General features: G+C 40.0%; 1 protein-coding gene across 1 annotated transcript in view; it reads left to right on the top strand.

Moving 5' to 3' along the window:
• Positions 1–13,955, top strand: part of PLCB1 (phospholipase C beta 1) — an 842,442-nt gene that overhangs the window by 284,046 nt on the left and 544,441 nt on the right. The window contains exon 3 of the mRNA XM_030887038.2: positions 4,805–4,873. Coding sequence (XP_030742898.1) covers positions 4,805–4,873 — 69 coding nt within the window. The remainder of the gene's footprint in view (positions 1–4,804; positions 4,874–13,955) is intronic.

Here is a 13,955-nt window from a genome sequence, read left to right on the forward strand (position 1 = left end):
TATGATTTCTCTAAATAAGCCACAGGCCTATAGATCCCTATCCTGTTCCCAATGTTTGCCTTAAGGAAAAGATAGAATTAATGTCCCTTTTCTGATTTTCGAAAGAATTGTCAAGTGAAGGCTTTCTAAGGCTATGAAGTTAAACCCTAAAATTATATAATACATCATTTTCAGTAAGCATAAAATGATTATGGTTGCTTGCATTTCTGAACACTTAGATAGTCCCTATGTAGAATAAAACAAAATACTAAGGACCTTTATTATTCATATAGTAGTTAATGGAAATTACTAGTCAATATATTTCTCCAATCAAATTTAAGTACAGATTATTCTCTCTTAGTCATACTTTTGCATTCAGTAGGTATAATAGTTTACTATTATTTATTTTGCTGTTGTTGAGAATACTTCTGTACGCAATGAGTCATAAGTCAATTCAACAGTTTCTGCAAATGCAGTGTAATGACATTGATTACAATGCTCTGAGATGGCCAACCATTCTCGTCTCCTTTTCTAAATTATTTCTCCAAATTTACATGAATTTTTACCATATAAGGTTCCTACATAATCTTTTGTGTTGCTGTTGTCAGTTTGATCCCTGGTGTTGTTCTTGAATGCCATCCAGTCATCCCAGCTCATGGCCAACAACATACAGCAGGATGAAACAGTGGTTGTCCTCGGTCCTACGCTATTCTCACAAACGTTGTTTTTGAGCCCACTGTTGCAGGCACGGTGTCAATCCATTGAGGGTCGTCCTCTCTTTCACTGACCCTCTCTGTGATCTTATACAGATCTCTCTTAAGAACATAATGTTCAAAGCAAAACATTTTACCCTATTTAAAGTAAAATATTGTTTGGTTTTAGGAAGACTTCACTCTGATCATTTTTGTTTACTTATGGTTTAAATGTTATCTTCTTAGTTTAAGGTTTAAAGATTATCTCAGCACCACAGTTTCAGGGTTTTGTCTAAATTTATAACTCCAAGAAGTCTAGAGTCTCTGTGATTATGAAAGTACGGTAAGTACTGAATTTCCCTCCTTTGGATCAGTATTCTCCTGATAAAATTTTTGATGGAAATGTTCAGTAATGGTAGCTGGGATCCATCAGCTCTTCTGGTTTGATGACAAAGAGGGCAATAATCCATATATTCCAGGTCTTCCTCCTCTTCCTAATTCTCCTTCCTTGGTTGTTCCAGGCCAATGGAGACTGGGATATCTTAGATGGCTGTTGATAAGCTTTTAAGACCCTAGACACTATAGAATGAAGTGGAACACACACTAGACACATTTTTAGGCCAACTGTCTGGAATATCCAATGAAACTATGATCCTAGACCTCCAGTCCATGGAAGCAAACCCCATGTGGTTTTTGGTTGTACATAAAACGCTGTTTCTTTCATTGTCATAAATACTGTAAATGGTGGCATAATATTTTATGTGATTTTGTATAAAAGTATACCTTTTTTCTAATGCTTTATATAATGTGATAGAATTGTAATATATAACATTTCACTGCTGTTAATCCAAAGAAGCCTTATGACCACTCCCACTTTGAGCATGGTTCAGTGATTCTGTAAGTGTAGACCAAGCAGCATTAGCTTCTGAGCTTGTTAGGGATTTAGATATTTGGACTTTACATAGACCTACTGAACAAAACTCTGTAATGAGCGAGGCCCGGCTAATGTGTTTAACAGCCCTCTAGCTGAATCTAGTAGAGAATATCTTCATACTCACTATATAGATGATAAAATTGATGCCCAGAATGGCAAAAATCATGACTAAATGCAAAACTTGCTTCTTTTCAAGTTTTCCACAAATGCAAGTTTTCTCCTTATAAGTTGTGTGACCTCCCCTCCCTTACAGAGAGGCATAAAGGGCGAGCGAATTTGAAAGTTGGGAAACAGTAGCTCTTAATCGACTTCCGAAAGAGACCATTTCACTGCTTTCTAATAATGAGAGAGGGCTGTTCAAACTATTAACGGGAGAAAATTAACCTAGAAAAAGTTTTAATGACACAAGGAACATTTGTTTGGTCCTGTGCATTAAGTCTCTCCTTTTCATTTCAGTGGTGGAGAATAGAATGGAGTTAAACCCCAGAGGGGTGGCTGTTGTGGCATGTTAATGGAAATGGAAGACACTATTTCATCATCACGTGCCAGCAAAAGGACAGCTTTTCCACCTGGGTGTTTCCCATGCCACATTACCCACATTGATAGTGCCCCGTGGTGGGTTTCCTACACACACCATTGTACACGCGCAGCTGCGGGAAGACTCGTGGTCGCCGTGGTATTGGAATGGCCCCCCGGGGAAGCTGGTATTAACTACCCTTGTGCAGCTTAGAGAATGAACATTTCGAGAGTAGCAAATAGTGCTCATGATCTGCAGTGTAAAATCTGTCTAATGATGGTAGGTAGTTCTAGTTCTTTGTGAACTCAAATTGTGTGTGAAAATGAGTAAGGAAAGTTTAAGTTTATTGTTTCTTCCAACTGAGAGGAATTTCCTTGAATAGAAAATGTAGCTATAAAATTAGATAAGCTGATTGTGTGTGATTTGCATTGTGCATATATGTTATACTTCATGCTGCATATAAGAAAACGTGCATCAAATGTTGATTTGAGTGGGTTTATGCATAATTACAAAGACAACTATCATATGGTAGCCAGTAAGTCATAAAGAGATTGGGGCTATTCTCCACCCCCCAGTGCTGTTGACGAGAGGGACTCGTAGTTACCACATACTACTCCAGGCTCTGTGTCTTTGCACCTGCTGTTGTCGCTGCTTGAAAACCCCTCCTGCCTATTACGAAGTTGCCAAACGCCTTTCCATTCTGATATTGGCTAAGAAGATACTGGCTTTCTCTGGCTTGCATGTCTGCAGTGTGCTTTTAAGTGTCTTGTTTAAGAGAATATATTTTTTTAAATGTTGTGAGCTTCTCTCAAAACAAGGAACTAGTGAGTTAGTTAAAGCCTCAGTACGTAGTCAAGATCTGAGACGTTAAATAATAGTGGCATGGATTTATGACTGGCATTTCCTCCTGAATAAGCCCCTCAAACTAACATCTCCAAAACGAACTACCGTTTTGCCCAGTCGAACATGTCTCGAAGTGTTTTGTGATATCACTCTTTCCATTGGTCAGTGGTACATCTACATTATCTTTCTTCTATCTCTTCGTTTTACCACCACCTCAATTAGCTTCCCTATTTCTTACCTCTCCACTCAGTTCTCATCTCATAGGTTCATCTTTTTCAAGTTGGAACCTGTTTGTGTTTTCCCTTTTCCAACAAGTGGTTTGGTAGTTGTGTATGTGGAGTTATTCAACCCACTCATATGCAGGGTTTTCTACTGCACCCTTCCTTCATCCTAGAGAGGTATACTGGGCCTACGATGTTCTGTCAGCCTTGTATGGGTCTTTCCATGGGGGCTATCCAACTTCCTATTCGATATTCATTAGACTGCAATCATAAAGTCAGTCTTTGGTACAGAGGCTAATCAGATGATCTTGCAGCATATATTTGAGTTTTATGGCAGCTGGTTGGATAGTTGTCTGGCAAAAGATGGAGACCTTGAGAACTATAAGAAGTTATAGCCATTTCTGTCCAAAAAGTCTTGGCGAGGCTCAGTTATGCTTCCTGCTGGGGGAAAGGAATCAAATTTCCCCAACCCAACTGACTCGCTGTCCAATAAATAGCTTGGAGAGCTGGACTCATGTTTGGCCAACTAGCCTCATCCTGTTCTCTCTGGCCTTGCGGACTTACGTTTCATGGAATAATATTTTCAGCTGGGATTTACGAGTTAACATCCTTTAGGAAGTAACACTTTCTGTTCACATTTCCCATGGTCCATTTTTATGTGTACTCTGCTCCAGACGAATGGAATACTTGTTCTTCATGTCGATGCCCTTCCTCCTGCTACTGTGCCTTTGTTGTGCAATTCCCCACACTTTGGATAGCCCTGCCCTTTCCTTCCTGCTGCCCCATTTCCCTGAGGTTTTCTCCATCTCTTCCTGTCTAAAGAGCTCTCAGTGTCTGTCCGAACCGCGGGTGCTTTCTTGTCTGGGCATTTGCTTATGCTCTACTTTCCGGCCGGATAAGCTCCCTTCTTTCCCACTGCCATTCTCGGCTCCACACTCATTGACTCCTCTGTGATCTTTCCTCTGAGCCCCTTGTGGAAACTTAGCTTATCTCTGCGGATCTTCCAGAGTTGTTACTCTTATATTTGGCATTAGTATGTTCCCCTCTGTCTTACATATATACATTTCTTTACTTCTGTTCTTGATACTGGGCCCATCCAGAGGAGAAATCATATTTGTTTTACATCTGTGCTTTAGAATAAGATGCATATTCTAAGTGTTCAGTAATGTACAATGAGTAAATGAATGATCAACATGAGATGTTTGAATGCAAAAGGATATGTGGACAAGGAAGGCAGATTCAACTCTTTACCTTGGCCAGAGGAGCCATCTATATGTATAAACTGGCAGAAATGCCTCTTATCTCTCCTCCTATCCCTATTCCTGAACCCTTATAGGACTACTTTTCAACAGGTTTTAGTAATGACTTGGAGGATAAACCCAAACCATGGATGTATCCAACCTATTCCTTCCAAAATGTGTTAGAATATATAGTAAATTTAGAAACAGGTTGTCTTTCTTTTTTCTTTCCTTTCCAACTCAATGGATAAGCGATACAAGATGAAAAAAATATTTCAAGCGTGGAAAAATACTTAGGTCTGCAAACAATTGTTTTTTAAAGTGATGCCAATGACAAAAATTGGAGTGGTTCTTCATGGTTTCATGTTTTTGTCTTCCAGGAGACGGAGCTGTTAGATCTCAGTCTCGTCAAGGATGCCAGGTGTGGGAAACATGCCAAAGCTCCCAAGGTAGGAAGTGGCACTCTGTGCGTGTACCAGATGCTACCTTGAGTATTTAGCCTATGCCATGTTATAAGTTAATTGCCCTAATTAGAAGTTTCTCTGTTGTGGATGTTGTAAAACACACGGAAACAGCCAGTCATTCCCAAAGCCAATATGTACTGAACACTTCCACTTGTATTGAAAGACTAAAACGGCAAATGTATGTATGGGCCATTGGAAATTGGGTCTTGCTTTGTACACTCTAGTTTTATTTATCTTTGAAAATTTAAAAAAGAAACAGTAAGGCTTATATTTCTTGCCACTTCCAAATAATTAAAATGCACTTTCCATTATTTGAAACCATTTCTTGAGCCTTATAAGTATACCCGAATGAATATTCAGACATGAGGAAAGAAAACGTATGGCTCAAATGTTTTGCACTTAACATAATTCAACCTCAAAGGTAAAGGGTATATTCTTTCTGAAAATCTTGCTAATGAATTTGAATATAGTTGTGTGGAATGTCATTTGTTTGGGGTTGAAATTTTTCCTTAGAAAATATTCAAAGCAAGGTTTACTCCCTACCTTTTTGAAGATTTTTCTTATAATTTGGGTAAAAGCTATGCAGGTATTCTCTTATCTTAGATTCCTTGGTCAGGGATAGTAGAGGGATATGTTTAGAAAGTATTCTGTTTTCTATTTAGAATTTAGTGCCTTCGATATTTCATTTACATGACACAGGATATTAGCAAATAGAGCTGAAAAGTTGTCATTCAGGTTTTTATGCCATTTTCAATAACAAAAAAAAAAAACTGTCCATTCCCATTTGTGTGTTGGCTTGAAACTTTTGTTTTATTCTTTAAAAGTCAAATTGCTTTCTTTGACATCTTAAATGATCTATTGTTTGGCGATGCAGGGAAAATGAACCACTTGCAATGACTATTTCTTCAGATGTGTGCTCCCCTGGGCAGTCCATGCTGGCTAATTTCCCTGGGCAGTCCATGCTGGCTAGTTCCCCCGGGCAGTCCATGCTGGCTAGTTCCCCGGGCAGTCCATGCTGGCTAGTTCCCCCGGGCAGTCCATACTGGCTAGTTCCCCTGGGCAGTCCATGCTGCCTAGTTCCCCTGGGCAGTCCATACTGGCTAGTTAGATCCCAGAGTGAATGTCCAGGCACTGCTTTTTATTGTTATAAAGGTTAAAACAGATCTCCAGAAGAATGTGAAAAATAAAAAGAAAGAAGGGTTTATTTTTTAAGTTTCTCTAAGGATTTTTTGTGTGAAACTTGTTGATTCTTTATGGTACATTCATCTCCCAGTGTTAGAATGCAAGTTCAATAGTTTGGTCTTTCAGGTTTGTCTCAAAGAAGCTTATCAAAATGAATGCTTTGATGATGATTCAAAAATGATTCCCAGTTGTGAGTGTAAGAAAGTGTCTTTTTCCCCTCCTACTTCTTCCAGCTACATTTCAACCATGTTTCAGATCAGCCTATTGGTTCCTAGAACTATTATTGACAATGTAGCTGTGAAGTTTCCCTTTTAAAGCATGTTGTTGACCTCACTTAGTATTTCAGTGTCAATATTTGTTCAAGATAGTTACCTCCACCACTTCAAAACTCCTCTATCTCTTCGCTCTGGAGAGTTCCATGAAGGCGTTCTTTCATGCTGGCATCTGCCCCTTGGAATGCTATGCATAGTTTGCTTCTCGGTTAAGGGTTTCATTTGGGGTGCAGTCTGATAAATGCCTATTGAATGTTGATAAATGAACAGTACCGATGTCTGAATTGAACTGAGCTGATTATCCATTCAAAGATCTTAAAATGCTTCTCTTAATGATGGTCTTCAGCATTTAGCCTATTCTGATTCCCGCTTTTTCAGCTTTCAGTTCTCTTTGTGGGACCAATTTATTTTTCTATGGATTGTCTATTTTCTTTTCATTTCTTGTTACTGCTACTACTGTGTTGTTGTGTACTTATTTATTTTAGCTTTGCTTCCTTTCCAATTCCTGCTGTTGTACAAAAACTATACTATAATATTATTATGTACTATTCAATGTTTTCAAAGCCTGGTTCTGTGGCATATTACTTGGGAGACTTCCCTAAGCATCAACCTTCTTCCTCTTTTGTGGAATGATGATGATAATAATAATAAGGGCCTGTTAAGAAAGTTGCAATAAGCAAGAGATGAAGTAATTCATTAGCAAATGTTTAGCACAGACCTTTTTCAAGTTGCTGTATATGAAATCTCCCCTCCCAGGGGGTTTTAAAGGGTGCTGATGCCTTTCCCAAGTCCTGGAGATTCTGTTGCCACAAGAATTTAACTGTTATGGATGTCATCTGGGCATTGGGGCTTTTAAAAACACATTTGCAGAAAATTGTTAGGACCAATGCTTTCATTTAATGCTGATCGGTAACATGTGCTCACTACATGTCAGCCAGAGTCCCCGGGTAGTGTAAGCAGAGTGCTTACACTGAAAGGCTGGAGGTTAAGTTCCACCTTGAAGTACCTGGAAATGAGGCTTCTCTACCTACTTCTGAGAACCCCGACATTGCCAATCATAGATCACAGTTCTCCTCTGACAAACATGGGCTTGCCAGGAGTCAGAGTCACCTCCAGGGTGACTGGCACATGTTAGACACAATGATGTGTATACCAAAGCCCAGCCAAACCCAAAGTCCCTCCTCAAACACATTTATTACACAGACCTTTCCAAATGGAGCGTGTAAAATAAAAACATACCTCCTATAAATTGTAATGGAAGTTTTTAACCATAAAAACAAAATAATTTTGATTATGCTAACAATAGCCACACACACACACACACACACACACACACTGCCGTTGAATTCATTCCAGGTCACAGGAACCCCAGGTAGGGTTTCCAAGATCATCAATCTGTGTGGAAGCTGACAGCCTCACCGCCCTTTCTTCTATGGAATGACTGGTGGGTCTGAATGACTGGCCTCTCAGTCAGCTGCCCAAAGCCTAAATCACAGGGCCAGTTTTTGGTATGGTGTCTGACATTTGCCGGTTACCCTTGAGTCAATTGCGGTGCTGTCGGGTAACCAGTTAGACTGCCAATTGAAAGGCGGTGGTTTAAATCTGCTAGATGCTTCTCTGTAGAAAGGTGAGGCTCTCTGTGCCTTTCAACATGTAGCCTCTGAACCCCGCATAGGAGTTGGAACTCACTGTATGGACGGCGGTAGGATTGGTTTGGGGATTGCTTGTATGGAGGCATGGTGGTCATGTGTGTGCATGTCTAAGATTCACAGGCTCAGAAACCCTCTACTGTATAGGGGGGTCACTGTAAGTTGGAATCAACTCATGACTGTGGGGTTTTGAAGGGGGGTCAGGTCTTGTTAGTATCACCAATATGGTTTTTAGTTTTTATTATTAAAAAAATGCCAGAAAATTTTGTAGGTCATTTGTTTTCATTTGACTTGCTTAATTTGGAGAGATTTGTGTAAGAAAATGGGGGCTTTGTGTTGGACAGTCAGAAGGACGTTAGATAGGTATCCATTTGAAAAATCTTTAAAGTATAAAAGAAAGCCCCCAGCTCATGCTTACTTAAGCCTTCCGTGAGGATTTGTCTCAGATGATTAGAATGTCTTCCGATTTGAATGGGAGCGAGGGGTTCCATGCACTCTTGTCTAGCTGCTCACAGTGTTTGGAGACTAGAATCTCTTTCTCTCTCTAATGGAATTTGAGGACCTGCGTTTTTCATGGCAGGAATCCTCTATAAGCGAGCCTGGTTCCCTCGCGTTATGTGGCATGGGCCAGGAGGGGCCTAATCTGTCCACCAAAGTATTCAGGAATGACCAGAATGTAATCACCAAGGAGGTGGCCAATGGCTCTGAGATAGGGTCCTCTCACTGTGAGGAGATACTTGGTTCAGGATCATGCAAGCAGCTGACCAAGATGAAAACGTGTGAAGATGTCAGGAGGGAGTATGAGAAGCTTGAGAGTTGAGGATAAAGAGGCCGTTCTACAGGTGGACAAATTGAAAGGAAGACTTTCTGTGGGGGCTTCAAGGCCCTAAAAGAAGGAAGAGCAATTGTGAAGCAGATATTATTTATCAAAATCCCCAGGCATCCCACAAATATTTATCTGCGTATTCAAAGATTTCTGTTTTCGCAGCATCTTGTTATATCAAAATTCAAGATCTAGTTGAAAATAAACCATTCTCTCTGCCTGCTGTGATTTCAAATAGCATTGATAGGAAATGGGAAAGCTTCTCTACATTGCCCTGTTAATGAACTTAAATGTTGACTCCCAACACAAGGCGTATCATTCTAGGTCTGTTTTTCTGTACATAACCTTTGTTCAAGTTACCGGTCTGGAAGATGTTTGTCCAAATATTAAAAAAAAAAAAAAACTAGAAGAAAAAAAATCTTATCCTTTGAAGTCCAAAACATATTTATTTTTCCTTTCTGGTTTTCTTCCTCCCTCCAAGATATTTAATGTGCATGTAAGCTTCCGGAGCTGTGGCGTATACATCCTTCCTCTCCTGTGTACACATACGCTACAGATCTTCATTTCAAAAAGCTCTTTGCTTTAAGAAGAGTGCTTGTCACTATGATTTCTGATCTATTAGTGACTCCTGACCCAGCCGTTCAGCGTAGTGGCTCACTGCAGCAGGAGTACGGTGAAACAGACTTGACTGCAGTGAAAGAACCAGAATGTCTTGTACATAACAAATTGCTTGTGGGAAACTTTTTTTCAGGTGTGTGGGTGTATGCTTCGTGATACAACAAAATCCATATTTCTTATTATGGGTCATGGTCAAAAAGGTTTTAAAATGCTGGTGGAAATAAGTCCTTGACACTCAGAATACTTAGGAAGTTTGGGGCACTGGTGGCACGTGGTGAAGCACATGCCTACTCCCCTATCAGTATGCAGGTGTGACAGTTGGCTTATGGAGAGATCCCATCTTCAGAAACCCTCTAGGTACATTTTACCCTGCCATGTTGCTTTACCATGAGTTGGAATGGGTCTGGGCTCATGGAGTTCTTCAGTGTGTTGAAAGGTAAATGGAGAAGGCATTGAGAAAGTGAGGATGGTACCGATTCTGCCATTTTCCCTTTTGCCTGCACCTTCCATTACTCAGTATTACTCTGTGCAATTGAGGAGTGTGACATACATGAGTTTAGGTTTGTAAATAAAACTGGAAGATAACCACGCCTAAACTTTGCCTTATACAAATGAAAATGCCAGTATTAAGCATATGTACTTAACCTAAATCTTATTAGATTGATCCTAAGAAGTAAGCTAGGCTGAAAATGTCGGATAAAATGGTAAATAACATAGTGTGTTTTATAAAATAAGGTAAATAAGGTAAGGTGTTATAGAAACAACATCAATGGAAAGAAGCAAAGACTATGTCATACTTTGCAGGTGGCTTCTGCTAAGCAGTAAGTCCTAGGATTGTTTTGGGACCCCAGAGGTAGTGGTCACATGATAACAGACGTCATCCCAATTTGTAATACATGGAGCCTGTGTACTGCAGACATCCCGTGCTCAAAAATGCATGCAGCTGTCTCATTGGAAAATATTTCAGTGGGTTTACTTTCAAACTGTGTTCTGCAAAGAAAATTCTTCACATCTCTAGCTAACAATTAACTAGTTATTTCTGTTGGCAGAGGGCAATTTATTTCTGTAATATAAATTTTAATATGGATTTCTTATAAATATCAAGGTCACAATTAATCAGGACACATAAGTCAGATCACAGTAAATTTAGATTTTAAAAATAGATTAGGCTTGTTTTCCTTGGTAAAGATGATCATTTTTTCATTCCATTCTATAGTGAGTCAACAAATATTGATTGAGCGCAAATTTTACCTGGCACTTTTCTAGGAACTGAGAAATCAACAGTGAACCAAAAACACCAACATCTGTGTACTTATAGAAATATATTCTCTTTAGGAGTGGGGAAGTGTTGTGCTGGTAAACTGATTCTCAATAAAAAAGTAAAAACTCGTATTTCCCTCATGCAAAATTTTGAGGCACCAACATGCAGAGTCAGGAAGCCATGTGCTCCATAGCCCTTGACATATATGCAAGACTCCACTGGGTGGGGAAACCTGATAACAAGATAGAGTGAGACTTCTGAGCATGTAGAGCACATAGACCATAGACCTTGAGCAGTGGAGAGGCTTGCTACTTTATAAGTTGATAGATGAGGTGATATATGATGAGGGACATGGTCAAAGAGATGGTTAAAAGGGGAAAAAAAATAAAACAAAACAACCCCCATAGCCATTGAGTCAATTCTAACTCCATGCAGTACTACAGGACAGAATAAAACTGGCCCTGTGAGTTTATGAGACTATGAATCTTAAAGGAGTAGAAAACTTTTATTGTTATTCTGAGGAGTGACCAGTGGTTTTGAACAGCTAACCTTGTGGTTAACAGCCCAACGTATAACCCACTATGCCACTGGGGTTCCTAAGTGATTATAGAGCCATATATCTGGTAGAGGGAACAGTCAACAGACAGAGGGAGCATTTCACCAACAGACAGAGGGAGACTGAATTCTTGAGCACTAGTGAAGAGGCCAACATGGTTACAGTACAATGGAAGTAGAGAGGCCAAGGGCAGAGGGATGGCCATGAAACAGAGTCCGTAGGGTCTTAAAGGGTATGCTAACGGCTGGTTTTTCCTTAGAGAACTGAAAAACAAGCAAAAAATCCTCACTGTCATGGAGTAGATAACAACTCCCAGTGACCCTGCAGGACGAAGAACTACCATTGTGAATTTTCAAGGCTGTACATCTTTACAGGTGCAGAAAGCCTCATCTTGCCCCGTTGAGGTGGCTGGTGGGTTAAAACTGCTGAACCTGCTATTAGCAGCCCAATGTATAACCCACTGCATCTTCAGAGCTCCTTAGAGAAGACATCTATCTGGCAGTTCTGAGCAGAGGATTAGCAAGAGTGGATCTTGTGTGTGGAGAAGACTGGAAAGAAGAAAGGTAGAAGCAACAGCCAACAAACTCAACTGCTAGTTCACCCTTTCAGGGTGTTGACAATGGTGACTTTCACTCAGGTGGTGGCTGTCACATCCTTTGGCTATCAAGTGACTGATTCCTAGCAACTCTGTAGGACAGAGTAGAACTGCCCCATAGAGTTTCCACTGCTGGAATCTCTAAGAAGTCCCGTCTTTCTCCTGGAGAGAGGCTGACAGTTGTGTTATCTCACTGCCATCGAGTCAGTTCTAACTCGTGTAGAACTGGTGAAGAGTAAGTCATTTGAAGGCAAGGCCTAGGACATGGTAATACGTGGGCTGTGAGGTATAAGAGAGATAAAGAATTCAAAATATTTCATAGTACTTTGACCTGGGAAACTGAGAAATGGATTTGCCATAGCCTGAGAAGGAAACAGAAAACGAAATGCACATTTCAACTGAAAAACCTGGAGTTGGTATTTGAAGGAGATTCTCTGTGTAAGCACAGACAATGTGCCAAGATGCGGATTCAAAGGTTGGTATGTCCAGTCTATCCAGAGGCAAGTCACATGAAGGCTTGGCCACCTCCTTCTTAACAAAAAGACATTGAAACCCCTGGGGAGAGCACTCCCCTCTAACACACTGGAGGTCATCTTGACTTAGAATCAACTTGTTTTTTGTTGTAAATTTGAGCTGCCAAGTAGACTTCTATCCAGTGGTGTCAAGAAGACAGAGTGATATACAACTGTGTGGTTCAGGGGAGATGATGTTAACACTTGAGATCTACCCTTGGTATTTATAGCTCCAGGCCTGGGTGAGGTTTACTGTGGAATGTAAGTATACAAGAAAAGAGGTTTGAGGTCTAAGCCCTGGGAATCCTGCCTTTCGAGGCCAATGTCATGAGGAGGACTTAGCAGAGTAGACCAAGGAAGAGCAACTAGTGTGGAGAGAATGCAACCAAGTGCCAAATAACTTTTTCAAGTGTTTAAAATAGGAGAGAGTGACAATGGATCAATGACAGAATTTTCTTTTTTTTCCTTCTGAGAGTTCATTTCTGCATACTTACAGTTTTACAGATCATTCCTTTCTATATCTGCTCTTTAAATTCTCCCTCCATCGTGAGCATGTTCTGTGAGTACTCAAAAATATGCTATTTATTTAAAGGTTGTCAAATCGTACATACTCATCATAGAATCTGGATGCAACGTGTGTAAATCTCATAATGAGCTGTTCTTTGGATGTTATACAACAGTGGTTTCAGTGAATCATCCGTGAGGCTTGGCGTTGAAACGAGTGATTTATTTCTTATCATCTGAGGCTGGTGAGCTCCCTGACTGCACCAATTTCACCATTGTGTGCACCGTACTGGCAGTCATAGAACTTGCTGTAGGCATTTGAGGTAGAAGAAAGGGGAAGAAAACCCTTTATGGAACAAAAGAAAAGCTTCTCCCATTTTCACTCAATTGCTTAAAAAATCTGCCATTGACCCTTATTTCTAGCTGCAATACTTTAATATCTGACATATACCACAACAGGCTTTTTTTGGTTTTAATTCTAATTCCATCAATGTGCTATTTTATATCTTTACTAAATGGGGCAAAGTGGGGCTGAAAATTTCACAAAATTGCACATGTAATGGTTTTAGCAGTTATTCACGTTTATCTCCAGATGTAAATTATATGGCATAGTTCCTTTTTTATGTTCATTAAATCCCATAGATGTCAGTGGTTTCCTTGGAAACAAAAACCTTTATATAACTAGTCAGAGATTTGGTAGCTAAAATATCAGGATGCTGAGAGGGGTAAGAAGTGGCTCCTTGGTAGATGTTTCCATTTTTAATTCGTCTGTCTTTTGTAGATGCCCTCACCCCCATGAGCACCCAGCAGCGAACAAAGGGAGACTTTTCATGCTATTGTTGAGAGTATAGAATAGACTCTCTTCTCTAATGGACAATGGATTTTTCTGTTTTTAAAATAATCCCAGATATGTCAAGTCTCCCTGGAGATTTTACTGTAATTTCCTGAATTGGGGAAGGTTTGTGTATCTCCAATGATTACATCTGATCATCTGAGCAATTCCTGTGTTGCTCATTGTCTGTCTGACTGGCCATCTGGAAAATAAAGAGAACTGAGTAGGTACATGGCTGGATAAGGAGTCTATGCTTTTGATAA

The sequence above is a fragment of the Echinops telfairi genome, unplaced genomic scaffold, assembly GCF_000313985.2.
Source record: "Echinops telfairi isolate 266 unplaced genomic scaffold, ASM31398v2 ScPeMD7_5592;HRSCAF=6446, whole genome shotgun sequence".
Taxonomy (NCBI): domain Eukaryota; kingdom Metazoa; phylum Chordata; class Mammalia; order Afrosoricida; family Tenrecidae; genus Echinops; species Echinops telfairi.